The sequence below is a fragment of the Mesoplodon densirostris genome, chromosome 10 (genome assembly GCF_025265405.1).
Source record: "Mesoplodon densirostris isolate mMesDen1 chromosome 10, mMesDen1 primary haplotype, whole genome shotgun sequence".
Taxonomy (NCBI): Eukaryota; Metazoa; Chordata; class Mammalia; order Artiodactyla; family Ziphiidae; genus Mesoplodon; species Mesoplodon densirostris.
The window spans coordinates 32,247,604-32,274,772 of record NC_082670.1 but is presented as its reverse complement, the minus strand read 5'-3'; the positions used below and the strand labels follow the sequence as shown (position 1 = coordinate 32,274,772).

At 54.2% G+C, this 27,169-nt stretch overlaps 2 protein-coding genes across 2 annotated transcripts in view; both read left to right on the top strand.

Moving 5' to 3' along the window:
* SRF (serum response factor) lies at positions 1–8,848 on the top strand. Its single transcript, XM_060109804.1, has 7 exons — positions 1–863; positions 2,486–2,752; positions 4,225–4,486; positions 5,048–5,167; positions 6,698–6,889; positions 7,274–7,350; positions 7,563–8,848. The coding sequence occupies exons 1-7, from the start codon at positions 345–347 to the stop codon at positions 7,656–7,658; spliced, it is 1,533 nt and encodes a 510-aa protein (XP_059965787.1). The 5' UTR covers positions 1–344; the 3' UTR covers positions 7,659–8,848.
* Positions 8,849–10,645: 1,797 nt separating this feature from the next.
* CUL9 (cullin 9) overlaps positions 10,646–27,169 on the top strand; it is a 38,209-nt gene continuing 21,685 nt past the window's right edge. The window contains exons 1-18 of the mRNA XM_060109132.1: positions 10,646–10,744; positions 12,471–13,074; positions 13,625–13,779; positions 14,085–14,597; positions 15,118–15,253; positions 15,403–15,596; positions 15,868–16,267; positions 16,685–16,877; positions 19,527–19,734; positions 21,552–21,748; positions 22,313–22,530; positions 23,359–23,608; positions 23,698–23,803; positions 24,335–24,562; positions 24,821–24,911; positions 25,035–25,206; positions 26,657–26,762; positions 27,049–27,144. Coding sequence (XP_059965115.1) covers positions 12,480–13,074; positions 13,625–13,779; positions 14,085–14,597; positions 15,118–15,253; positions 15,403–15,596; positions 15,868–16,267; positions 16,685–16,877; positions 19,527–19,734; positions 21,552–21,748; positions 22,313–22,530; positions 23,359–23,608; positions 23,698–23,803; positions 24,335–24,562; positions 24,821–24,911; positions 25,035–25,206; positions 26,657–26,762; positions 27,049–27,144 — 3,858 coding nt within the window. The 5' untranslated portion in view covers positions 10,646–10,744; positions 12,471–12,479. The remainder of the gene's footprint in view (positions 10,745–12,470; positions 13,075–13,624; positions 13,780–14,084; positions 14,598–15,117; positions 15,254–15,402; positions 15,597–15,867; positions 16,268–16,684; positions 16,878–19,526; positions 19,735–21,551; positions 21,749–22,312; positions 22,531–23,358; positions 23,609–23,697; positions 23,804–24,334; positions 24,563–24,820; positions 24,912–25,034; positions 25,207–26,656; positions 26,763–27,048; positions 27,145–27,169) is intronic.

The following is a 27,169-nucleotide window of genomic DNA, read 5'->3' as shown; positions in this document are numbered from 1 at the left end:
CCCTCGCCACCAGCGCGTGGTCCCGGCCCCCTCCACCCGCCGTCTCGGCCGCGGCCAGCAGCCCCTGCCCCCCGGGGGACGCTGACGGCCGCCGGGCGCGCCGCCCTAGCGTACGGACAGGGGGCGCTCCGCGCGGCCTGGGGCAACCCGGGCCACAGGGGCAGGAAAGTGAGGGCCCAGGTCGGCCCGGGCGTGCAGGGGCCCCGGGTTCGCAGCGGCAGCGGCGGCAGCGATAGCGGCACTAAGCAGCAGCGGGAGCGCCGGGTTGAGCCGGGAAGCCGATGGCGGCGGCGGCGGCTCCGATTCCTCGCTGACTGCCCGTCCGCCCTCCTACTTTGAGCGCCATGTTACCGAGCCAAGCTGGGGCCGCGGCGGCGCTGGGCCGGGGCTCGGCCCTGGGGGGCAGCCTGAACCGGACCCCGACGGGGCGGCCAGGCGGTGGAGGCGGCGGCGGGACTCGCGGGGCTAACGGGGGCCGGGTCCCCGGGAACGGCGCGGGGCTCGGCCCGGGCCGCCTTGAGCGGGAGGCTGCAGCAGCAGCGACAACCACCCCGGCGCCCACCGCGGGGGCCCTCTACAGCGGCAGCGAGGGTGACTCGGAGTCGGGCGAGGAGGAGGAGCTGGGCGCGGAGCGGCGCGGCCTGAAGCGGAGCCTGAGCGAGATGGAGCTCGGCGTGGTGGTCGGTGGGCCCGAGGCGGCGGCGGCGGCCACCGGGGGCTACGGGCCGGTGAGCGGCGCAGTGAGCGGGGCCAAGCCGGGTAAGAAGACTCGGGGCCGCGTGAAGATCAAGATGGAGTTCATCGACAACAAGCTGCGGCGCTACACGACCTTCAGCAAGAGGAAGACGGGCATCATGAAGAAGGTACCGGGCCGGGAGGCTGGCCGGCCACGGGAGACCGGGAGGGTGGGGACGCGCAAGGGGAGCCCGGGAAGGAGGCAGAGCCGAGGCGGAGGTGAGAGGCGGCGAGTCCGCAGGAGGTGTGTGGGAGGGGATGGCTGTTGCCCCAGGAGGGTGAAAGGGGAGGGGCCGCCAGGGAAATGTGGGGAGAGGGGAGATGCCGGGAACGTCCGGAAAAGAGAGGAAAGGCGCCGAGGTGGGAGTGACGGGCTCCAGAGAGGAACGGGGCCCTCGTGGAGCGGAGGAGTGAGGAGTGGTAATGGGAGGCTGCGGGGCTGCCCGGGGGGTGGTTAATGAGACCCGGGGGTCAGTAGGTCCAGTGCGCTCTGGTGTTGGGGGGAAGGCGCCGGAAAAGCAGGGAGAAGAGAAGGTATGGGGGTGAGGAGGTTGGAGCTGCATAACAACAATGAGCGAACATGTGTGGGAGGAAGGTGGGCATCACTAGAGTAGTGCTGGCTGGAAGGATCGGCAGGGCTGATGACCGAATGGGGCTCAAGGGCCCCAGGTAAGGGAGCAGGGCAGGAGAACTGATGCTGCCCTGAGCATCAGAAACCAAGTCCTGAGATGGCCATGTGTCTTCCGTGCATCCACTGGAAGCCGGCACACTCCCTGCAGGACAGGCTTCAGAACCATTTGCCCTTGGAACAAGTGGGATTTCCAGCCCTAGGGGAAAATCTGTGCACGGAGTTTGGGGAGAAGGTTTGCAGAGGTACCTAGAAATGCCTCCTCTTCTAGCTGATTATCCAGTGAAAAGGATGAGGAAAGGAGTTGTCTTGGGGTATAGAAGATATGGGAAGGGATGAAAGCAGAGGAACTGGGAAACAAGAAGCTAGAACTCTGGGAACATTGGCTGGTTTATATTTATCCCATATAGAAACCAAGGCTGCTTCCAGTGGGTTGTGGAACTTTGTTGGGAGTGAGGATGCTACCTATGGGGCCATCCTTGAAGGTCTGTGAAGGTCCCCTTCCTGGGTTTATGGCAGGGTAGTAGCTGCTAATCTAGCTGCTATCTCCCCTCACTCCAGACACTGTTGAGTCAAGACAAAGAAAGAGAAAAGGGGGAGCAGAGTATTATAGAGCAGGACAAAATGGCAACAGGTTAGTGCCTGTGCAGTTTCTGGGAAGAAACATGGGACATTTTAGAGCTTAGGTGGCCCCTTATCCCTAACATCTATGTGACTTCCAGTGTAGTAGCGACTTCATCCTGGTCCCTGTGATGGTGAGGAGGTAGTGGGAGCCATCTCTTCGTGAGGCTCTGGGCACCAAGCTGTAGTTTGGAGCAGCTACCTGGGCCCCTCCGTGTCCGCTGAGGTGTTATATGTTCTGTCACCGGGAGCTGTGGCTATTTGCTTGGGGTATCTGCAGGTCAGTGAGGCTGTTCCTCAAAAGAGAAGCATGGGGTTTTTCTACTCTTCAGCTCACCTTCAGATATCCTTCAGATAAGACCCTATAGAGTCACTGGAGAGGAAGGTAATTATGGGAGTGGGGGCTTGAGATCACTGTGTACTTCCCTCTCTTTCCCACTACCCAAGGAAGGTAGAGATTAAAAGTTTTGCTGACCTACCCATCTCCCCCCCTACCCCCAGGCCTATGAGCTGTCCACGCTGACAGGGACACAGGTGCTGTTGCTGGTGGCCAGTGAGACAGGCCATGTGTATACCTTTGCCACCCGCAAACTGCAGCCCATGATCACCAGTGAGACTGGCAAGGCACTGATTCAGACCTGCCTCAACTCGCCAGACTCTCCACCCCGCTCAGACCCCACCACAGACCAGAGAATGAGTGCCACGGGCTTTGAAGAAACAGATCTCACCTACCAGGTGTCGGAGTCCGACAGCAGTGGGGAGACCAAGGTGTGTTTGGGTCCCCTGTCTGAGGGGAAGGAAGGGGAGGGACTTGACCGGCAGAGAGGGGAAGGGGTCTCTCTCCCTCGCCCAGGACAGGTGGATAGGTGCCTACTGATGTGGAGTGGAGCCGGGTTAGTGCCCCGCATCTTCGGGTACAGGTGTCCATCCTCTCTATCCTGACAGGAGGCCGGCCCCCTAGATAAGCGGGCGGCCTCCGTGCCCATATAAGGCCGGCTCCGGCTCCACGCCGGCCTCCCGCCTGCAGCCCGCCTGCCTGGCAGGGCCCTTGCATTCCTCCCGCCAGCTGTCTCCCTGCTGGGGGCGGGGGCGTCGCTTAGCCCTGCCCTCCTGGCCGGCTGGGTGGCCGGGGAGTAGGAAGGGAGTGCTCATCGGTTCCAGGGTCCTGGGAAGCCAGCACTGTCAGCAGGCAGGCTGGCTGACTAGGCTGGAGACTACCTTACTAGCCAGCCGCCTGCCTCTTCAGGATGTCCGGGTCTGCGCACGTTAGGGAGTGTATTCGCCCGGCTGCTAGGGATGCCGGCCGTGGTTACGCCTCCCCCTTCCTTTTCCCGGTAAGGAGAGGGGGCGGAGCTTCCGCCCTTGCTGCTCTGGGGAGCTCCACCTTCTGGGTGGCCCTTCACTAACTGGCCAGTCGGAGGAAGCGGCACTGTTTGCCTTAGCAACGCCTCCACCAATCAGGGGCTTCGAGCTCCACTGCTTCGCAAACATCCCGCGCTGATCCAGCTCCAGTGTCGGAGCCCCCTCAGTTCTCTGGGCCTGGTTCTCAGCTCGTGGCTTCCTCCTTCCTCTTCTAAAAACAAAGCCTCCCTGAGGGGAGAGTCAGTGCTCTAGGCTCCCCACTCTTTTAGCAGTAGGGCTAATTTATTCCCATGAAATTTTGCTGAATGAATAAATTCTTTTGGTGCTTCATTGCCAAACCCCCAAGATCGCTCTCAAACCCTAAATTCCCTGAAAAACTGTCGGTCCCTATCTCAGAAGCCTGGCAGTTCAGATCTGGAAGGACCCTTTTAAGGATGACATAGTAGCCCAGCCCCCTCGTGTTTACAGAAGAAGAAAACTGAAGCTCAGAAAGAAGAGGTTTTCCAAGGGTCACACAGGTTATCATTGCCAGAGCTGGCAACAGACCTCAGGTGACATTATCACTGTCATCATTATAAGAGCAGCAAATACTGCTTTTTTTATGAGCCAGGCACTATTCTAAGTGTTTTACATATGTTAACCTATTTAATCTTCACAACGCCTATGGGGTAGGTATTATCCTTCTTTTACAGACAGAAGACTAAAGAAAAAAGCTCAGCAGCTCAATAACTTGTCTAAGAGTCAGGCTGCAGGTAAATGGTGGACTTGGGATTTGAACGCAAGCACACTGGTTCCATTCTGGGCTGTCAGTCCACACAGTTTCTTGAAGGGGCAGGGTCTGGTAGAGGCTCACCACTCCATCTTTACTCTGGGTGTAGGATACACTGAAACCGGCCTTTACTGTCACCAACCTGCCGGGTACCACCTCCACCATCCAGACAGCACCCAGCACCTCCACCACCATGCAAGTCAGCAGCGGCCCCTCCTTTCCCATCACCAACTACCTGGCACCAGTGTCTGCTAGCGTCAGCCCCAGTGCTGGCAGCAGTGCCAACGGGACTGTGCTGAAGAGTACAGGCAGCGGCCCTGTTTCCTCTGGGGGCCTCATGCAGCTGCCTACCGGCTTCACCCTGATGCCTGGTGAGTCACAAGGGGCAAACTCAGCATGCTAAGAGTGGGTTTAGGGCTGGCCCAAGGAGAATGACTTTCCTCGCTCAGAAGGAGGGTGCACAGGGGCCAGAGCCTGAGAGGAGCCTCTTATGTCCCATTGGTAGGCACTGGGTCCCTCCCCACTGGGACTTGAACTATTCTTGTCAGTAAGTTTCAACCATATGCTCTGGCCTTGTCTAGCAAGCCCAGCCCTGTGCCTCCATCGCCACAAGGACAGCAGATATTCTACCACTTCCCTACCTTGACTGGAAGGCAGATCATGTCCTTGATGGGTCAGTGCCTGCTCCTGTGTCAACCGAAGAGGGTAGAGTCAGGGCCTAGGGCAGGAGGAGGAGGGAAGGGCAAGAGGAGAGTGTGGAAGCCCCTGGAGACAAGATTCTGGTCATGAAGGGCCTCTTTGGCTCCCAGGAAAGATAAGTGATGGGAATCGGGGATAGAATGCCAGACCTTGGGCCTGGGGGTGTTTGAGGGTGCTTGGTGCAGGTGGTGGCTGGGTAGGACAGAGCACGAGTAAGTCTCTGTGTCTCATAGGTGGGGCAGTGGCCCAGCAGGTCCCAGTGCAGGCCATTCAGGTGCACCAGGCCCCACAGCAAGCGTCTCCCTCTCGCGACAGCAGCACAGACCTCACGCAGACCTCCTCCAGCGGGACAGGTATAGCTCGAAGCTCTGTCACCTCCCTGCTGTGCCTCCTTCATGAGGCCTAGCAGCAGGTGCCCAGCAGTATCCATCCCATAACTAAGGTCAGAGAATTTCTTAATGTGGAGACTGAGGCTTTTGGGTTAACCCTTACCCTAATCCTTATGAGAAAGTCAGGTGAGGGTGGTTGGGTTTTGACTCCTGCCCTGCAGTAGGGCTGTGGATTTCAGGAAGAAATTAGGGACCATTGAAGCTACACTCCTTAGGTGAGAAGCCTGAGGCCCAGAAAGGAGAAGTTACTTGCCCAAAGACACACGTTTGCTCAATTACCAGGAAGGACTTCTAGAGTAGTTGTCTCCTTGTGGGAGGGTGTCCTAGGTTTTGAGTAACCATAATTCCCCTCTGTGTCTCTAGTCATTTCAGAAATGATGAGACACTTTCAAAATAAAAGTACTTTTAAGTACTTTAAGTTATTTACAACCTGTTACACGAAGTTTGGTCTGTGGAAGGAGGACCAGTATCACAGCATCACCTGGGAGCTTGATAGAAATGCAGACTCTTTTTTTTTTTTTTTTTTTCTTTTTGCGGTATGCGGGCCTCTCACTGTTGTGGCCTCTCCCGTTGCGGAGCACAGGCTCCGGATGCGCAGGCCCAGCGGCCATGGCTCACGGGCCCAGCCGCTCCGCGGCATATGGGATCCTCCCAGACCGGGGCACGAACCCATATCCCCTGCATCGGCAGGCGGACTCTCAACCACTGCGCCACCAGGGAGGCCCAGAAATGCAGACTCTTTAGCCTCACCCCAAACCTACTGAATCAGAATCCACATTTTTAACAAGTTCCCCTGGTCACTGTATGCACATTAACATTGGAGAAGTGCTTATTTATTTATTTATTTATTTATTTATTTATTTATTTATTTTTTTTTTTTTGCGGTACGCGGGCCTCTCACTGCTGTGGCCTCTCCCGCTGCAGAGCACAGGCTCTGGATGCGCAGGCTCAGTGGCCATGGCTCACGGGCCCAGCCGCTCCGCGACATGTGGGATCTTCCCAGACCAGGGCACGAACCCCTGTCCCCTGCATCGGCAGGTGGACTCTCAACCACTGCGCCACCAGGGAAGCCCGAGAAGTGCTTATTTAAAAGCTGAATCTGTTAGCCACATGTTGAGGAAGAGGGAAGAGGAGTGAGAACAAGTGAAAAACGGGATGAGGGAGCTCTCTCTCTAAAAGAAGAGTATCTGAGTTTCCTTGGGTTGGGTCAGTCATTGTAATCTTTGTTTTTCCCAGGGCCTTGGGGTCTTGGAACAGAGCAGATAGATAATGGAATAGAACGATGTGATAGGATACACTTAAAGGTTGGTGTTGTGTTCAAGAAAAAATAAGGATAGTCTTAGTTGATGACAGGGAACCGAGGAACAAGTTTATCTAGCTTTTGACCTGGGAAATGGCAAGAGGGCTCCGGAGGCCTGGAGTTCCTGGGGGTGGGATGAGGGATGTTAATATGGACCAGTGCCGACCTCCCTGACGTGTGTCTGTGTTTGCCAGTGACGTTGCCCGCCACCATCATGACGTCATCTGTGCCCACAACTGTGGGAGGCCACATGATGTACCCCAGCCCCCATGCAGTGATGTATGCACCCACCTCGGGCCTGGCTGATGGCAGCCTCACCGTGCTCAATGCCTTCTCCCAGGCACCATCCACCATGCAGGTGTCCCACAGCCAGGTCCAGGAGCAAGGTGAGTTTGGTGGGGGGCAGGGTTGCTGAAAGGAGGGCCATTTCCTCCCTTACACACACACACACACACACACACACACATTCAAATGCCTCCCCCAACTCAGATGCACACACACATACCCAAGCCAGGTGCTCACACATATACCTACACATTTACACACACAGATGCTTGCACACACACTCCACCCAGGCTGTCCACTTGGACACTCATGCACACTTGAACACCCACACCCACATACATACTTAGACACATTTGGACGCTTACCTTTGGGCACTTACATCTGAGACTCACCCAGTCACTTGTGCATTTATCACCACACCTCCAAGATCTGGAAGTTTCTCTCGAGCAAGTGATTTGAGTTTCTCCTGTGGCTTTTTAATGCAGGTGGCGTCCCCCAGGTGTTCCTGACAGCGCCATCTGGGACAGTGCAGATCCCTGTTTCTGCAGTTCAGCTTCACCAGGTAGGTGGGGGCACCTTTCACCCCAGTCAGCCAGCCCCTTCTTTATCTTGACCTCAGGGATTCCATTACTGGGTGGTCCAAGCCAAGATCCTTAGCCGAGAGGCCTATCTATTTTCCTGGTCAGGCCTGTGTGGTGGGCAGGCAGGCAGGTGAGCAGGGGGCTGGTCAGTTCCAGCCCCCTACCTCCTCCTCACACATCCCCTTCCCTCCAGATGGCTGTGATAGGGCAGCAGGCCGGGAGCAGCAGCAACCTCACCGAATTACAGGTGGTGAACCTGGATGCCGCCCACAGCACCAAGAGTGACTGATCCGCCCTGCCGCCCTGGACAGATGGCCCAAGGGACGGCACCACTTATTTATTGTTGCCTTTTCACGTTTTCTTTACACACATGTTGACGGGCCGCAGGAGGGAGGCGGGGAGGAGCAGTGGGCAGCCACAGGACTGAGCCCTCTCACTCCAGCCAAAGAAATGGGCCAGCCTGCCCTCCACCCCATCCTCCCTCACCCTCCCCTCCTTCTAGCTCCACCTCCCATCTCTGTTGATGGTGGGGCTGTCCTGCCTCCTCAGACTCCCCTTGCCAGCTTGGCTCCGTGTTTGCCATGAGTATTAGCTTACCCGATGGGACCGTGCTCCCCCTCCCACACACAGGTCTCTGTGGGACGAGGCACTGTGTCCCCCTGAGGAAGCAGTCGGGGTCCTCTCCCCAGCCTCCTTGCTGACCCCACGTCAGCTCTGCGTCTGCCACAGGCTGGGTCAAAAGAGCCCTAACCCTGCCCCTCAGGGAGCCAGCTGGGGAGATGGGGCTTCTTCCCTCAAGACTTGCCCGCGCCCATGGCCCTTGCAGCTCCTGAGTAGCGGGGCCTGTGCATGGAGCAGATTCCTGGGGTGACCTGCCCTGCCCTGCCAGTCCCCTCGGAACTCCGGGGGCTGCTGGGTTGGAGGGAACCACCGGTGTTCCCTCTCCCCCTGTCTTCCCCCCCTCCTCCCAGCTGCTTTACTTAAAGTTGATTTTGAACTTTTTATTTGAGGAGACGAAGTGAAAACAAATCTATAAATATATATTTTTAAAATATTTAACTTTTTTTTATGGCGTTTTTCTCGTCCCCCTCCCTGCCCAAGCTCCCCTTCCCTGGGGAGCCCTGGGGCTCCCTGGAGCTGGCTGGGCTTCTGGGGACAGAGCCGCCCCATGAGCTTGGGGCCCGCCAGTGTTGGGGGGAGATGCTGGGATCGCCCGGTCCTGGGTTGTTTCCAGGAGAAAACCGGGGGAGGGGCCCTCAGGCCATGCCCCAACGGGGTGGGGAGGGTGACCCACAGCTCTGGGCCTCTTTTTGTCCTTCAGGGCTGTTGCTAGGGAGAGGGAAAAGGGAGACCAAATGTGGGGATGGGGGTGGGAGGGTGTCAGAGGCAACCGACTTCATTTGTGCCACACGCATGGGCATTGCAGCCTTGTGTGCCCCCAGGCCTGCAGCTGCCTGGGGCCCAAGTTGCAGTGAGCAGGGTGGGGTCTGGGAGGGGGCGGAAGGCAGGAATGGGGGGGGGGCAGAAGAAATGGGAGCAGCTCTTGGGCTGAGTGTGGGAATAGGGGAGCCAGAAATGGCAGCTCTCCCAGGGAGTGAGCAGCTACTGTAACTTTTTAAAATTAAGACAAAAAGCCTTGAAGAAAATGACTTTATTTTTCTAAGTGTAACCTCAGTATTTATGTAATTTGTACAGGGGCCGTGCCCCACCCCCTCTACCTGCTTTGGGGTAGACCTTGAGGGTGGGCCAACATAGGGGGAGGGTCTTTTACCCTGTGTCAGAGCCTACCTTTACCACCTGTATCCAGAGAGGGAGCTTTTTCAGAACAGGGCAGCGGTGGAGTGGAGTTTTATTAACCCCTTAGGACTGCCTTCAGTAGGAACAAGCCTGCTTCTGTGATTAGGTGAAGGGGTGGGGGACATTTTTACGCACAGCCTAGCTATCAAGGGGATGATTTGCCGACATGTTTGAGAACCTCCGAACCTCTAACCCCCGTTGCTGTCTTGCCCCAGTTTGGGGTGCCAAGATGGAAGTCATCTTTCTGGCTTTCTCCTGGAGGTAGCTGGGGGCTTATGGGTGGCTTACAAGATTGGGGCATGGCAAATCAGGGGCTAGAGAGTGGGGGAGCTTGGGACTCAGGTCTGTAACTGCCCAGCCCCTTTTCTCTGCTCTTGTTTTCACTCCACCATCACTCACTCACTCCCCCCTCCCACCCAGGGGAGGAGACCTTGATGAATTCCTCCTCTCCTTCCCACAAAAGACAGACCCAGTGAGTGAATCAGGCAAAGTGCTTATAGTGTGTGTTGTGTGAGCGTGGCCTTGGGAGAACATGTGTGCGTCAGGGATGAGGTGGCATTTATATGTGCAGCGACCCTTGGTGTTTCCCTTCCTTGGTGGCTCTGGGGGGTGTGTGTGTGCCTGAGTGAATGTGTGTGTGTGAATGTGGGGTGTGTATGTTAGTGGTTTCTACTTCCCTGGGATGCTGACCCAGGAATAGTGGACATGGTCACAGTCCTATGTACAGAGCTTTCTTTTGTATTAAGAAAAAATACTCTTTCAATAAATGTATCATTTTTGTGCACAGACTGTGGAGTCTTTGCCTTTGTTTTCCCATATTGGAGGGAGGGAGGTGTGAACATGAATCAAACCCCAAAAGTTGCTGCTCTGAGAAGTAAGCCTGGCTGATGAAATGCTAAGGGGTGCTTTGGGTTGTTGAAATTCTAGGATTATACTTGAGGAACATTTCCGGGGTGGGGGGGCTCGGGCCTTTATCTTTGGCCCCAGCTGTGCTAGGTGCTTAGGTCAACACAGAGAGGAGCAATTTTAATTAATAGGAAAAGTGACGCAACCAATCCAAAGCATCGGGTTTGGGAAACTCAGGGCCACGTGACCTAGTGCAAAATAAGAGGAAAGCCCTAGGGTGGGAGTGTGAGTTTCAGTGGGGGATGAGGAAGGCAGACCTAGTGAAGGGGAAGGAGGGCTTCAAAGTTGATATTGGATGGAAAGGGCTGCTTACGGCTGCTGAGAAAGGAGCAACGTGACCACTACCCCGGGCTCCGCGAGCAGCCCCCCACTCACCCCTCCCCGGGCAGCTCGCCCCCAGCGCAGCAGCCCCCGAGTACTACGCATGCTCCGCTTGCGCGCTGCGCTGCGGCCGCGCTCGGCCGTGGGCCGCGGTGGGACCCGTAGCCGCCCGGCCGTGCGTGCACTCGCGACGTGACCCGGAAGGGAGCTGCTGAGGAGGCGGAGCGAGGACGGCGGGGTCAGGACGGCGGGACCAGGACGGCGGGGCCAGGACGGCGGGGCCAGGACGGCGGGACCAGCGCGGTGGGACCAGCGCTGTGTACCAGCGAGGGCCGAGCCGGGCGGTGGGAGGTGAGAGGAGAGTTCTGCGCCGACCCGGTCCCTGCCTCGTTCCCTCCCCGGTCCCTTGCCCACTCTCCGTGGGGCTGACGACAGGAGCCAGGTCTTGCTGAGATTCGCTCGGACCAGTCAGCCTCTTCCGACCGCGCCTCTCCATCCTCACCCCGCCCCACAAGCCCGTTCCTGTGGCGATGCGGGCCGCCTCTACGGCCCCTGCTGGCCTGCAAGCTCGGGCCTGATCTTGCCACCTACGCCTACCTGCTGTCTCATCCCCGCATCCAGACCTCGTCTCCACACCTCAGTTTATTGCTCCTGTTCTAGGCCCTCCCTCTCCCCCCATTTAGGCCTTTCCGATGGTGTTACTTCACCCTGCTCATCAGTTGTCCATCGCACATCTCTGGTTACCTCCCTGTCCTGCTCCCCATGCTAACTGGACCCCTACCCCCATCGAGGTCCACATCCCATGTTTCCCCTCCTCTTCACGCCTTTCTTCTATTCTCATCTTCTGTCCCTGTACCCCAACATGACCCCTGCCTTATCACCATTTCTTCATCTTGGTTTATCCTCCGTTCTTATCCTTATCATTCCCTGTTGTCCCCACACTGCTTCATAGTGTTCCCTGACCAATAGCATAGCTATCACCCCACACGTATTTATAATCCTTTCTGGCTTAATAGCGTTCCGTTTATCTGGGGACTGATCCTACCTTCTCCTTCTCTAAGAATAATAATATTAGATTCTGTTTACTAAGCGCTCACTGTATGTTAGAGGCTGTTCTAAATGCTTTATGTAGTGATTTTAGTTTTTACAACAACTTCCTGAATTGGGTATGAATATTATTACCATCTTTCAGAGGAGGGAACCGAGGCGTAGAAGTTAAGTAACTTGTCCAAAAGCATGCACACAGGAAGTGAAAGAGCCAGAGTTCAGAGTCCCATTTATCTGACTCTGAATCTGTACTGTTGATATATTGCTCCTCTAGAATCTCTACTGTCTCCTGACCTCACTCCCTAGCCTTCAACTCCATGATCACTGCCTCTGTCTATAACTACCTGACTTAGAGCCTCACCGTACCTACTGCATAAGTGCAGGGTGGGACCTGGTTTTTTTCTCCCATGATTTTACTTGGGCCCCTAGTCCCCTCCCCCTTTCACAATATTCTCATACCCCTGTCCCGTCCAGCCATCTGCACGTGGGGGCCTCCTTTCATCTCTGTTCTCTGTATCTGCCGTGGCCCCCCCTTTTATATCCACAGTCCAGTTTTACCCTGTCATTTATACTCCTTGTCCTGCCACTTCGCCATCCTGACATTCCTGGCTTGTTCTGGCCCCACTGTCTCACAGGCTGCTGTCCTACCTGCTCACCTGTGTCATCCTTCTAAGTCCTGATCTGTACCCCTCAGCCGCCCTACTGTTCTGCCCAAATTGTCCTGATTAACTGTCAACTCTTCTTGTTACCTTGCCTTTTATTCTTCTCATCCTCTTTTGTAATTTCTTCTATTTCTTAAATCTTTTCATTTCCTTCTATCACCATTTTTCACGTCATTCTCCTCTTATAAATCCCAAAGTATGTTCAAGTTATTCATTCCATCCTATTCTTGGCCTTTTCTCTTTGGCCTCTAAATTCCATGCAACCTACCAATCACCACCCACCCTGTCTACGCCTCAAGATTCCACCCCCTTCATGTAGCCTTTTCCCTTTCCAACACAGCCTCTGTCTTTCTCCTTGTGTGTCCCAGGAAGTCAGGATGGTGGGGGAACGGCGCCCTGGGGACCTCATGGTGCCCTTGGGGCCCCGGCTGCAAGCATATCCTGAAGAACTTCTTCGACAGCGGCCTGGGCATGATGGGCGTCCTGAATACCTGATCCGATGGAGTGTCCTGAAGTGTGAGGAAGTGGGCAGAGTGGGTGTGGAAGAGGGCAAGGCAGAGCACATCCTCATGTGGTTGTCAGCCCCCGAGGTCTACGCCAACTGCCCCATGTTGTTAGGTGAGCGGGCATTATCTAAGGGACCTCAGCATGAAACAGCTGGGGGTTCCGGAAGCTTTCCCCGAGATCCGGGAGGCCTGGATGATGTGGCAATGGGAGAGATGGAGGCTGACGTGCGGGCGCTGGTGCGCAGGGCTGCCAGGCAGCTGGCAGAAGGTGGGACCTCGAGCCTCACGGCCGCTGTGCTCCACACCATCCACGTGCTCAGCGCCTATGCCAGCATCGGGCCCCTCACTGGTGTCTTCAGGGAGACAGGCGCCCTAGACCTGCTCATGCACATGTTGTGCAACCCTGAGCCTCAGATCCGTCGGAGCGCGGGCAAGATGCTGCAGGCTCTGGCAGCCCATGATGCTGGTAAGAGACAGCCAGGGGAAGAAGGTAAACACTGGGGAGAATGAGGCTACAGGAGTAAGAACAGGAAGAGGAGGGATTTCCCAGCTCTGTAAGAATGCCTAGTGTTTGGTGGACATCAGTTTCCTTGCAAAGGGAAAAATATAAAATAAGCTATCACAGGTGCATAAACAGGATAAAATGATAGCACCTGGTTTATCTGTCCATTCTCAGTGCGGTGGCAGAGAAGGGAATACGTTTATATTTTTAAACTGGTTTGAGATTTGTTAGTTGCTTATGAAATCAGTCTGGTGGGTTATAACCGACATTTTTTAAAATGTAAAATATCAGTACATGGCACTTAGAAATGTAGGTTTTGTAACCTGAAATATATGTTTCAGTTTCATATGTGTACACTTGTATTAGGTTACCAGGTAAAATGTGTGTGTTACTGTGAGTCTCAGTCACAGAGAAGTTTGAAAGCCTCTGGGGGTAGGGGATAGAGAGTCTGGGGGAAGGCAGCGGGTAAGTAGTGGGGATTGAGGAGAAGGTACAGATTGGGTGTGGATTACAGGAAGTCGGGCTCACGTCCTTCTGTCACTGAGCCAGCAAGATGGCATCGAGCAGCACATGGATTTTGACAGCCGCTATACTTTGCTGGAGCTGTTTGCAGAGACCACGTCTTCTGAGGAGCACTGCATGGCCTTTGAGGGCATTCATCTGCCTCAGGTACCCTGGCAGCTGTGGGGGAAATGCTGTGTACAAGGCCTAGGGCATCATTTCTGAAAATGTGGTTCAGGACTGCGTCATTAAAATGAAGGTTCGTGCTACCCTCCCCACTCAGAATCTCTGAGATGAGAATCAGGAATCTCTGTTTTAGGGCACTCCTTGTGTGTTTCTTCTGTAAATCACAGTTTGAGAACTACAGGTATGGGGATGAGGCCTTTATCTTTTTCTGGAGAGGGTGATATTGAGGGGAAAGGAGAGGGTCTAAAGCCGGGAGAAGAGGCTACACCATGGACTGTGTCCTCCAGATCCCAGGAAAGCTGCTCTTCTCCCTGGTGAAACGCTACCTATGTGTCACTTCCCTGCTGGATCAGCTGAATAACAGTCCAGAGCCAGGGACTGGAGACCGAGGCTCCCGATCCTCAAGGGAGGATTTTGGCCGGGAGAAAAGCCGGGGGCAGCGGGAGCTGGAATTCAGTATGGCTGTGGGCAACCTCATCTCAGAGCTCGTGCGGAACATGGGCTGGGCCCGGAACCTCAGTGAACAGGCCGCATCGCCACCCCGGCCAACCCGGTCCATCTTTCAGCCCGGCATTTCAGGCCCCAGCCTTTTACTCCCCACCAACGTTGCCACCCCCAGGAGGCAAGGGCGGGCCTTCCGCCAGCGCGCTGAATTCTCTAGCCGTAGTGGCTACGGCGAGTACGTGCAGCAGACCCTGCAGCCGGGCATGCGAGTGCGGATGCTGGACGATTACGAGGAGATCAGTGCCGGGGACGAGGGCGAGTTCCGGCAGAGCAACAATGGTGTGCCCCCTGTGCAGGTGAGCAAGAGCGTGGGGATGGGCCACCGTTGGGGGTCTGTCTTGGGTGGGGCGTAGCTGGGGCATCCACACAGGGGACTCCTGCAGGCCACCCAAGGAGACAACCCCAAGAAAACTGGAATGGTTTAAAGGGGGTCAGTGATGGAGAGGGGGGCTGTTTGGAGGGCTGAGAAAATCTGGCAGGAGTGGGTGGCCTGTGAGGTCAAGGAAACAGTTCTTCCTTCCCACCCAGGAAGCAGAACTGACATGTTCAGACACCCTGACCCCCACCAGTGGAGCTGGCTAGGAGGGAATGTGGGCGCGGAGGCCATACGGATTAGGAAGAGATGAGAGGCAGGGCCTGCCTGGTAGGGGAAGGGAGCCTTTTGCTGAACGGAGGTTTCCCAAGCCTAGCCAGGTGTGCCCCTGAGGACTGTGTGCCCAGGTCTGGGTCCAGCCATGTCTTCTCCAGACTGCACAGCAAAGGGTTCACAGGGCTGAGCCCTCTTGTCTTCTCTCTTTCTTCCTCCCTCCGTACTAGGTCTTTTGGCAGTCGACCGGCCGTACCTACTGGGTGCACTGGCACATGCTGGAGATCCTGGGCCCCGAGGAAACTGCTGAGGATATGGCTTCAGCAGCTGTGGAGAAGGGGGCGGGGGCTGCTGTGTTGGGCACAGGTGAGCCATGGAGGGGACATGAACGTCGTGTCTCTGAACAGAGGAGGAGTGGCTGGAATGAAGCCCTTCCCGACCAGGAACTGCCCCACAGATTCAGAAATTCAGTCTGTTCCTGGCAGAGCTGAGGCCCCTCATGCCTGTCTCCTCAGCACTTCCCTCCTGGGACTGGAAGCCGGTGGATGGGCTCTACTCTTTGCCGTACCTCCAGCCCGAGCCTCAGAAGAACGAGGAACTGGGATACCTGACCCAGGCTGAGTGGTGGGAGCTTCTCTTCTTCATCAGGAAGTTGGATGTATGTGAGCAGCAGCCAATTTTCCAGAATCTTCGGGAGAACCTGGATGAGGTATTACAGGCCTGCGATACCTGGGGGGTTTGGAATGGCATTGGAGGCGGGATCCTCTAAGGTAGTTCACCATATGGGACTGCCTAGGGGAAGGCTGAAGCGAGGGGTTAGAGAGCCCGGGGGGTCCTGCTGGGGGAGGAGGCAAGTGCCAGGAGGGTCTAGTATGTAGCAGGTGTGCAAGGCACGGTGGGAGGTGGCCGCCCTTCTGTTCATGTCCCCAAGGCCTTTGCGTCTGCTCCTTCCTAAAAAATACATACCATTCTGTTGCCAGACCCTGAGTGAGAAGGCCCTAGGTGAAATCTCCATGCCCATAGCGATGGCTGAGGGTCTGCTGCAGGTTCTCAGTAATCGGTTTGAGGGCAGTGCCCTCAGCGACCTGCTCAACTCTCAGATCTACACCAAGTACGGGCTGCCACCCAAGGCACCGAGCAGCTTGTCTTCTTCACGAAGTCACTCCAGTTCCCCAGATCTGGAAGAGGAGTCCAAGTCAGAGGCCAACTTCTCAGAGGAAGAGGCTGAGTCCCCCAAAGCAAAGCCCCTTAAATTAGAGGCAGAGCCTGCCAGGGGAAAAACTGAGCCCCCCATGGCACAGAGTGATTCGCAGCTGTTTAACCAGCTTCTGGTGACTGAGGGGATGGCTCTGCCCACCGAGATGAAGGAGGCAGCCAGTGGTGAGTCAGGTGCTGGGAGGGGAGGGCAAAGAGGTTGGAGCAAGTCCTGGGTGGTCCCTAGAGAAGTGGGTAGTCAGGGCAGAGGGCAAGCCGTGGAGGGAGGTCACTTTTGTATGGGAAAATGCTTTGGAAGCATGCATCCATTTTCCTTCCTTCGACCTTGATTATCTGTAATTGATCACTGCTCCCTTTCTTCAGTATCCCTGGAAAAGGAGGGTCCGTATTCCAGAGTATCGTCATCTTCATTGCTTGACTATTAAATCCCTCACACAGGATAGGGAAAGTTCTAGGTGCAAGCTACAGTAGTGAACAGTGTGTTAAAATATCAGTAGGATAACTGGACTTGACCTTTAAAGACTTCCAACGTGAAGGTGCCACAGTTTTTTTAAGGCACTGCCTTTCCCTCACCGCTTTCAGAAATGGCTAGAGCCTTGCGGGGTCCTGGGCCACGCAGTTCCCTGGATCAGCATGTGGCAGCGGTCGTGGCCACTGTGCAGATATCCAGCTTGGACACAAATCTGCAGCTTTCGGGACTCTATGCCCTCTCTCAGGCCGTGGAGGAAGTCACTGAACGGGACCACCCTCTGGTCAGTCCCGACAGATCCCTAAGGTTAGAACCGTGGAGAGGTGGAGGGGGTTATGGTTTAAGCTGTCAGTGGGGGAGGATGATGGGGGGAGGGAAGGAGGTATGAGATCAAGAGTTAGAAAGGCTAGGAGGAAAGAAGGGTCAGCCTGAGGGGTAGCTGAGCAGGAGGGTGGAATATTAACGATGGTTAATATTCTTGGGCATATATATATTCTTTTTCATATTCTTTTCCATTATGGTTTATCACAGGATATTGAATATAGTTCCCTGTGCTGTACAGTAGGACCTTGTTGTTTATCCATTCTATATATATTAGTTTGTCTCTGTTAATCCCCAACTCCCAATCCTTCCCTCCCCCATTCTCCTCCTCCACTTGGCAACCACAAGTCTGTTCCCTCAAATAGTGTTCTAATCGATCTGTTTTTCCTCACATCTGTCAGCACTGGATATTAATCATTTTTTAAATCTATCAGGTTGGCAAAATTTGAAGTGATTGGTACCTCCTTGTTTTAATTTCTTAGTTCTAGAGAAGTTAGGCATATTTGCATGCATAGTATTTCTTCTACTATAAATATTCATATCCTTTGCCCACTTTCTTATTGGGTCTTAGTCTTTTTTTTTTTTTTTTCCCTTTTTGCGTTATGTGGGCCTCTCACTGTTGTGGCCTCTCCCGTTGCGGAGCACAGGCTCCGGATGCGCAGGCCCAGCGGCCATGGCTCACGGGCCCAGCCGCTCCGCGGCATATGGGATCCTCCCAGACCGGGGCACGAACCCGTATCCCCTGCATCGGCAGGCGGACTCTCAACCACTGCGCCACCAGGGAGGCCCTTAGTCTTTTTTTTAAATGTATTTTTCTTAATTAGTTAATTTATTTTTGGCTGCGTTATGTCTTCGTTGCTGCTTGTGGGCTCTCTCTAGTTGCGGCGAGCGGGGGCTAGTCTTTGTTGCGGTGCGTGGGCTTCTCATTGCCATGGCTTCTCTTGTTGCGGAGCACGGGCTCTAAGCGCATTGGCCTCAGTAGTTGTGGCGCGCAGGCTCAGTAGTTGTGGTGCACGGGCTTAGTTGCTCCACTGTATTTGGGACCTTCCCGGACCAGGGATCGAACCTGTGTCCCCTGCATTGGCAGGCGGATTCTTAACCACTGCACCTTAAACTTTTTTTTAATTTACAGACATTCTGGATATTAATCCATTACTTCTGTTTCAAATATTTTGCTTGTCTTTTTCTTTCAAAATCATATTAACTTAATTTTCTGAATATAGAATACATGCTCACTGTAAGAAAAATAGAAAATTGTGAGTATAACAATCATCTGAAAACCCTTTATGCAGAGATAGTCACTGTTAACATTTTAGTAAACATCCTTACTTATATTTATTTATTCATATTCATATGCATTCATATGTATGTTAACTTGTTTATAGTAAATCGTGGCTACAGAGAGGGATATATATTTAAAGCACGTTCGATTCACGTTGTAGTCATCATAAAGCTCATGAGAGAAGACAGAAAGCGTCTCTACATGGGGAGGGGCTGTTAGCACTCTGGCCGCTGGTCCCCATCGGCACCTGGTGGAGTTAGGGCTCTATGGACCCCAGGACCTCTGGACCTCGAGACCCCAGTACAATGACAACAAAAAAGACAGAGATAAACACAACTTTCTCAGTGCTTTTATTTGCCTTATTTCCCAGAATTTTTCTTTTTGTCCTCCTTTCCTTCCTGTTTCCCAGGCCACCTCCTCAACATGCATCTCTGTCATTGTGGAGAAAAATGTCAGTCCCGGCTTTTTTCCTCTTGTGATGCTCACTGTGATCTAGGAACACTGGAGACACTTCTTCTTTCCCTTTGGATCAGCATTTCCACTGGATCCTTTCTCTAGCTTATGTGGCTGGGCTCTTAGTTTTGTGGATAGTATCTTTCATTATGCTGAAGTTTCAGATTTTCATGTTGCTACATTTTCAACTTTTTAAAAATGGCTTCTGGGTTTTAAGAGGGTCTATTTCATTCTAGGATTATAAAAATATTTCCTTATACTTTCTAAAAATATTTATGATTTGACTTTTCACGTTTAAAATCTGTTCGCGGTTTATTTTTGCAAATGGAGTGAAGCGGAGCTCCAGCCTTCGTTTTTTCAGATAGATAGCCACATGTCTCTGCCTCACGTTTTGTATGGTCCTTCCTGTCCTCACTGTCTGAGATGCTACCCTTATCTCTCTTCTCATCTGTTCATCTGTTTGGCTACCCTGTATTGTTTCCAGAGTTTTAATTATTGTAAGTTTATATTTTGATAAGTAGTAGGCAAGTCTACAATTACTTCTTTCCAAACATTTTTTGACAATTCTTGCATATTTTCTCTTCCTATACCTAAACCTGCCTGTCATTTTTTTTTTTAAAAAAAACCTTTTGGGCATTTTGATTAGCATTATACTAAATTTATAGATTTATTTGAAAAGATGAACCAGAGTTCATAACCTTTTTGCAGTAATCCCTACTTGATGAGGTGAAGAGCCTGAGACAGACTGCAGAGGAGAGGGCAGCAGGACTGGGACTGAGGCAGGGAGAGTAGGATGGAGGGGGGTGGGGGGGTGATGGACTGGATCTTGGTGGACAGGGTTGGGCAGGCAGTAGACATGACTCTTGGGATGGGGAACCCCGATGTCTCTTCTCTTTCAGAGAGAAGCTAGTGAAGACGCTGGTGGAGCTGCTGACCAACCAGGTGGGAGAGAAGATGGTAGTGGTGCTGGCCCTGCGCCTCCTCTACCTGCTCATGACCAAGCACGAGTGGCGCCCACTTTTCGCCAGAGAGGGTGGCATCTATGCTGTGCTGGTTTGCATGCAAGAATATAAGACTTCTGTCTTGGTGCAGCAGGCAGGGCTGGCGGTGAGTGGACTGGGCCTGGAGGTAGAGAGGGATGGGCAGGGTGGGCAGGTTGAGGGCGTGGCTGATCTCGAGGAGGTTCTCTGGTGATTCGGACAAGGAGGAGACATTGGGATGGAAAGATGCAGGTGGATGGGAGAGATCCAGCTGGACAGTCTTGGAGATTGAATGTGTATTTGGAGGAAGGGAGAAGGATGTTTTTGAGAATGACTCCCAGGTTGAAAATTGAGCAGCAGGGGTGGATAAGGTGGTCACTTGCCAAGGGGGAGAATGTTAGAGGAGGAAGAGGTGTGGAGAGAAGGTCAGGTTGAATTTCTAGGTATGCTGACTTTCCCTTGGCTTTTTAGTTACAACTAGGTGTCTGATTAAAGACTAAATTTCTAGATGTGACAGAGTATTTTTTAACCCTTTTGTCTGAGTGGTACTGGTACACAGAAAATACCTCCTCACCAGATGTGGGTAAAGCCCAGCCAGCCTTGCCATTGCCTTGCCCACCCTGGGCTCAGAGAATGGTGAAAGGAGCCCCTCGTTCAGGGAGGAAGAATTGGCTTCCTGAGTACTCCAGACAGAAGGGCTGGCTGGTAGGGAGCTATGGGCAGGGGACAGGTAGGCCTTGTCCAGAGCAGTTCTGAGAATGGATTCCAGCAGTGTAACGGCAGCAGCATGGACTGGAGCACAGGTGCTCTTAGGGCAGGCGTCCCAGGGAGAGGCCGGGAGGCTCGTCCTTTATGGGGCCAGCCTGGTGCTGCTCCTCCCAAGAGCAGCCAAGCATTCCTAGTTGAGCCTGTGTCTGCTCAAAAAATTCCCTGATCCTTTCAAACCGCATGACCAAAATACGACATTTGCCTCTAAATTTGAACTCTTGCCCTATAACAGAATTGCATCTTTTTGTATATAACTTAAGGTCTACAGAATTCAGCTTGGGGGAGGGGGAGGTAGCTAAAGGGAAAAAGCCTCATTATGAGGTAGCATTTGCTTGAAGGGTCCAGCCCTCACAAGGGGTATTGTCCTGAGAATTATTTCTAATTTACTTCATCCTTAGAAGGTTTCTTCTCAAGAGTCAACCCTTTCACCAGCCAAGACATTCTCCACCCTGATGGTTTAGTGTTCATGCTAATTTAAGATTCTCTTTAGTACCAGCAAACAAGTTGGCGTATTACCAGTATTTTTTCCTATAATTCCAGCTGCTCTGCCTGTGAGTCAACCCAGGTAGCCTTGTCCAGGCAGGCTGGATACTACCTTTGGAGGCCAGGGGACATAGGGGTGGGAGTGTTGGCACACAGGTGGTAGTGGCAGTTGGGGGAATGGCCAAGGTTGTGTGGGGAGGGGGTGCGGAGATCAAGGAGAAGGGGGACAAGGAACTTCCGTGTTTGGGACCCGGCAGCAGAGAAACTCCAGAGAGGTAGGACGACCAGGAGGACAAGAAGTTATGGAACTCAAGGGAAGAGAGGTTTTTCAAAGGGAGGAGTGGCCAAGCGAGATGGAAGACAACTTAAAGGAAAGTCTTGAAGGCAAGTAGAGGCTATGAAAGGGCTCCGTCCTGAGGGGAAGCTGCGGAGGGGTGGCCACCCCAGCACTCGGCGAGCCTCGGTGCTGGCAGAGAGAAGTTACAGGCTCACATTACCATGGTGCCTTAGGTGTTTTTGGTTGGCTTTCTTTTCTTTCCTTTCTTTTTAATGTCCCATCACTACCTCTTGCGTTTCTATTTGCAAACAGCTCAGCTGCCCCAAAGTTTGAGGCCTAGAATGACGGCCCGGCTCTCCCCTCCTCTGCATGGTGGCTTTGCCCACTCCTGACTCTGCCTTCACATCCTCTCGCAGGCGCTGAAGATGCTGGCCATTGCCAGCTCCTCGGAGATCCCCACTCTTGTTGCCGGCCGAGATTCCACCCACCCTTTGTTTGATGCCCAGATGACCAGGGAGATCTTTGCCAGCATTGACTCGGCCACACGCCCGGGCGCTGAGAGCCTGCTCCTCGCCGTCCCTGCTGCCGTGATCCTGATGCTGAACACGGAGGGGTCAGGACCTCCCCTTCCAAACTCCAAACTCCTGCTAAGCCCCAAGCCCTGCTGCTCCCCTGCCCAGGTCTTATGCATTCCACAGAAATTCCCCTCACGTTGTTGCCTCTGGATGAAATGTGGTGGCCCTCTCTGGCTGTTGTTAGAAGAGAGGCCAGTGGGCTTCCTTGGTGGCGCAGTGGTTGAGAGTCTGCCTGCTGATGCAGGGGACGCGGGTTTGTGCCCCGGTCTGGGAAGCTCCCGCATGCCACGGAGCGGCTGGGCCCATGAGCCATGGCCACTGAGCCTGCACGTCCGGAGCCTGTGCTCCTCAACGGGAGAGAAAAGAAGAGAGGCCAGTGGTTGAGGGTAGGGAGATTCCAGAGAGATCAGAGACACCTGCTCTTCCTTCCTGGAGTTGGGAGGAGTGACCTGAGGTCAAGAGGCCAGATGTCTGGCCTCAGGGGGACCCCCGGAGCCCCTCCCTCCTCAGCTGCAGGGCTCCTCCCTCCAGGAAGCTGGCTTCCTGCTTCCATTGCATTCATTCTCTTTCAACTTCTTCCTGGGTCACCTCCCTCCTCCCAGGTGCTCCTCTGCGGTGAGAAATGGCCTGCTCCTCCTCAACCTGCTTTTGTGTAACCACCACACTCTGGGAGACCAGATCATAACCAGAGAGCTGAGAGACACCTTGTTTAGACACTCAGGGATACCACCGGGGACAGAAGCCACACCCACCACACGCACCATCCTCATGATGCTCCTCAATCGCTACTCAGAGCCACCGGACAGTCCCGAGCGTGCAGGTACCATCGGGGAGGTGGTGGTTGTGCTGAGGAATTGGTCCCCGCCCACGGCCAGGAGGGCTCAGGTTTACATCCTAGTACCGTGCTGGAAAGACACGATGAACCTTCAGGAAATGAGTGAGGGTTTTGGTGCTCACCTTAGGTCTCAAGTAGAACTTCCTGACCAAGAGGAGAGGGGGACTGCAGAATAGGTACAAGGAAATTGCCTTCTCTGAATGGCTTTAAACATAAAAGGGTTCCCATCTGTCTGGGCTGGGTTTGGTCCGCTCTTATTGGACACTGGAAGGTTGGTTGAAATGACTTCTAGAGAGGCCTTCTGTAGAGGAATCGTAGCTTATGGTACAGAAAGTTGGTGACTAGAATGTGAACTACTGATGCCATAGGGAAGAAACCTTTTGTATTTACAAACAAGTGAAACCTGGAAGTATGGGGGCAAATCAGAATAAGCACTGTGTGTCTTTTAGTCTGTACATCTGAAGCCACCATGCTAGGTAGTATAGGGATGTGACTGTAGTAGCTAATAGTTATTGACTTGTGTAATAGCAAAGCTGACAGTTAATACTAAAAGGTAGTTGTGTGACTGTATGAGATTAAAACTGCTGTTTAACTTGACAGTTTTTGCCATACTGATTTTTACAGATGTAGTTAGGTATATATTTGGTGCCAGAAAAGAAAATCCCCCACAGTTGAGTAGAAATTTCAGACATCCTCACAACAGGAGGAAAATTGGGGGGCGGTGGTTATTTTCTGCATCTGCCAGTTTCTCAGTTTGACCAATTTGTATGACTCTCCTTCCTGCCCATTTTTCCCTCCTGTGTGTCTGAGCAGCAGCACTGGAGACGCCTGGCGCCCAGGGCCAAGATGGGTCCCCTGAGCTACTGATCCGATCCCTGGTGGGGGGCCCGTCTGCAGAGCTCCTCCTGGACTTGGAGCGTGTGCTGTGCCGAGAGGGCAGCCCAGGGGGTGCCGTGAGACCTCTCCTCAAGCGCCTCCAGCAGGAGAGCCAGCCCTTCCTCCTGTTTCTGCGGACTCTGGACGCCCCTGGGCCCAACAAAACTCTGCTGCTGACGGCGCTGAGGTGAGAGGCCAGCTCGGGGGCACCCGTGCGTCGGGGGCAAGGGCAGCTGGCAGACTGCAAGGACTTCACTTGTTTCCATCCCTCGCCAGGGTCATGACCCGGCTGCTGGATCACCCAGAGGCCATGGTCCTTCCCTGGCACGAGGTCTTGGAGCCCTGCCTCAACTGTCTGAGTGGCCCTAGCAGTGACTTTGAGGTACCAGAGCCCTGGCAAGGGTGGGGGAGGGAAAGGCAGCCTCTGGACACCAGCTACCTAGTGAGGTTCTGGAGGGCACAGTACGGCCTTCCTGGATGAGTCTGGAAACTGGGAGGGGTGTGTAGGAAGGAGACCAGCGTCATCTGAGCGTCTCCAGAACCGAGGCCTTCTGGCTGCACCTGAATTTTAAGATTCTGGGTTTAGGAGAAGCCCACGTTCACCAGTCCACGCAGTCCTTGCTCTCCGCCTTTGGGGTTTGTGCCTTGTGGAGCAAGGCTCAGACACTGAGGTTGGCTCCTGAGGTAGCTTGGTCCTGGCAGGAAGAAGCCTGGGGAGCTGTGCCCGAGCTCTGCCCCTGCCAACTCACTCTGGAGTCCCGGCACCCCAGTGTTCTGTGCCAGCCTGGCTTTGGTACTCTGCTTTCAAGTTCTCCAAAATCTCAGCCACCACATCCCCATTTGTAAACCCGCCCCTCAGCCTGTACAGCCTGCCCTTTGTTTCCCTACGTTAACCTCTGTGGCTCTGGGCCAGACTGTTCAGGAGCTGCTCTGCTTCCTGTATCGCCTGGCCTCCGTGCACAAGGACTATGCAGTGGTGCTCTGCTGCCTGGGAGCCAAAGAGGCCCTCGCCAAAGTCCTGGACAAGCACTCGGCTCAGCTGCTGCTGGCCTGTGAACTGCGGGACCTGGTGACAGAGTGTGAGAAACACGCCCAGCTCTGTAGTAACCTCACCTCCAGCGTCCTGGCTGGCTGCATTCAGGTGAGGGGGCGTGTGGGTCCGGAGCTGAGAAGTAAGCCAGAAGCAGGGGAAGGCGGTTCAGTGCGTGTCCCTGTTGGGCATAAGTAGTAGCAAATCTAGGGCACTTGTTCCCCAACCTTTACCCCACGTGGTTCTGTTCTGCCAAAATTTAGGAAGAAAGGGGTTGAGTGTTCTGTTGCCCCTTGATTCTTTCTCCACATGTGTTTCCGTGTCTCTGCCCCCTCCCCACACCCCTTCTCTCTGATGTCCGGGCTGCAGATGGTGCTGGGCCAGATCGAAGACCACAGACGAACCTACCGCCCCATCAACATCCCCTTCTTTGACGTGTTCCTCAGGCATCTCTGCCAGGGTTCGTGCCCCCATCTACTTTCTCCTGCTGCCACCCCAGCATCTGTTTCCCCCTTCCCTTCCTGCTCCCTAGTCCCCTTCCTTTCCTCTCTCTCAACTGACCAGGCTTCCCGCCTGCCCGCAGGCTCCAGCGTGGAGGTGAAGGAGGACAAGTGCTGGGAGAAGGTGGAGGTGTCCTCCAACCCGCACCGGGCCAGCAAGCTGACGGACCGCAACCCCAAGACCTACTGGGAGTCCAACGGCAGCACCGGCTCCCACTACATCACCCTACACATGCACCGCGGTGTTCTTGTTAGGTGTGAGCGTGCCCATGTCCATATGTGCATGTGTGCCCTCACACGCGCGTGTGCACACACACGAATATTCTGATATGCCCCAGTACACATCCTCAGAGGATTGCCCACATACACACAACCCCGACTGAACCCCTATGCCTGAGGGACACACTGAAACCCATTTTGTGCAGTGAACCTAGACACGTTGGCCTCATCTCCCTGAGCTAAGTGTAGACGTCCCCTCAATCCCCAAGCCTGTGCCGTGCTCCCCCTACAGGTCACGTGTCACTGCCCTGTGGTTTTGGTAGAGGGAGAGCAATGACTCACTTATCCACTCCTCCCGTGGGTATTTGTTTATTGTGTACTGTGTGCCAGGCACCCTGCAAGGGTCTGGAGCTGCGCGGACAGTAAGATAAGGGGCCTGTCTTCAGGGAACTTACAGTCTTGTTGGGGAGCCAGGCTGGAAAATCAGTAAGAAATAGAGTAAGAAAGAAGTTACGGTTGGTGTGTGCACTGGTTCCTGATGCCAACTGAGAGCTCAGAGGAGGCTGCCGGAAGGAGGGGCTGACTGGGTTGTTTGCAGTAGAAATTGATGAGGTAAAGAGGGGGCAACGGATACTCCAGGCCGAGGGACAGCCTATGTGCAAAATGGAAGCAAGAAACGATGATGTATTTGGGGGAACCTTAAGTAATTGTGTTTGGCTGGAACGAAGGGTATGTGTAGTGGAGTGGCAGGAGAGGAAGCCAGAAACGGAGCCAGAGCAGGACCACAGAGCTCTGTGATCGAACCACTTTGAGCTTTATTCTGAAACTTGAGGAGCCCACTGAAGGAGTTTAAGAGGGAAAGAGACAAAAGTAGGCATTTTAATTTAGAGAACTCTGGCAATTATGTGAATTTGGGTGGCAGGCTGGGAGAGAGTTGGAAGGCTTACTGAGTGATGAACGTTCAGTAAGGCAGAGGGGACGGGAATAGATGGCGAGGGGGCGGTGGACTGGGAGAGCTTGAGAGGTGGCGTCTACAGCGCCTGCCACCGACTGGATGAGGGCGGCCGTGAGGGAGAAGTCATGTGTTCTAGTTGGAGAACTAGGTGGATGGCAGTTTTCTTTCCCAGGAGAGAGAAATAGGAAGAGGAGCAGGTTTCTACAGACAGATGACCGCTCCCCGTGGGCATGTAGGCTTGGAGGTGCCTGTGGGCGTGACATAGAAATGTCTGTTGGATGCGTGGTGTGGAAGCTCAGGAGAGCGGTCTAGGGTAGAGATGTGGATTTGGGAGTCATCAGGGTGTGAACTTTAAGCTGAAACTATGGGTTTAAATGAAGCCACTTTGGGAGAGGATAAAGGGAAGAGTGGGGGTCTGGGGAAAACTGATGCTTAAGCAGAGGACAGGAGTCTGAAGAGGAAGTGGTGGGCTGAAGTTCTGAACCAAGACCAGGGCCCTGGTTCTGACTGATTTCCTTTTTCCTCTGCCAGGCAGCTGACTCTGCTGGTGGCCAGCGAGGACTCAAGTTACATGCCAGCCAGGGTGGTGGTGTTTGGGGGTGACAGTGTCAGCTGCATCAGCACGGAGCTCAACACGGTGGGGACCCTGTGCCCCGCTTCCCCTTACTCTCCATCCTTCTGTTGGTCCCGGGGCCTTATCAGAAGGACCCAGTCCATGGGGAGCTCCCACATCCCTTCGAGGCAGGCAACTGCCTCGTAAGCAGCGAGAATAGAATTAGGGCTGTGGAGGCGTGTAGATCCACGGGCGCAGGGCGGGAGAGGTGAAGGGCACACACTGTCACAGACTTGGTTGCTGTCAACAGTCCTTCCCGCTCCACTTCTGCAGGTGACAGCTCTCTACCTCTTCGCCCCTGCCCCACCAGGTGAACGTGATGCCCTCTGCCAGCCGGGTGGTCCTCCTGGAGAACCTGAACCGTTTCTGGCCTGTCATCCAGATCCGCATAAAGCGCTGCCAGCAGGTGGGGCGAGGGCAAAGGCTGGGGG

Excerpts from the sequence above, each read along its gene's own strand:
- SRF (XM_060109804.1), top strand. The coding sequence starts at position 345 with ATGTTACCGAGCCAAGCTGGGGCCGCGGCGGCGCTGGGCCGGGGCTCG. Across the intron at positions 2,753-4,224 it reads ACAGCAGTGGGGAGACCAAG|GATACACTGAAACCGGCCTT; the intron begins GTGTGTTTGGGT and ends CTCTGGGTGTAG. Across the intron at positions 5,168-6,697 it reads GACCTCCTCCAGCGGGACAG|TGACGTTGCCCGCCACCATC; the intron begins GTATAGCTCGAA and ends TGTGTTTGCCAG.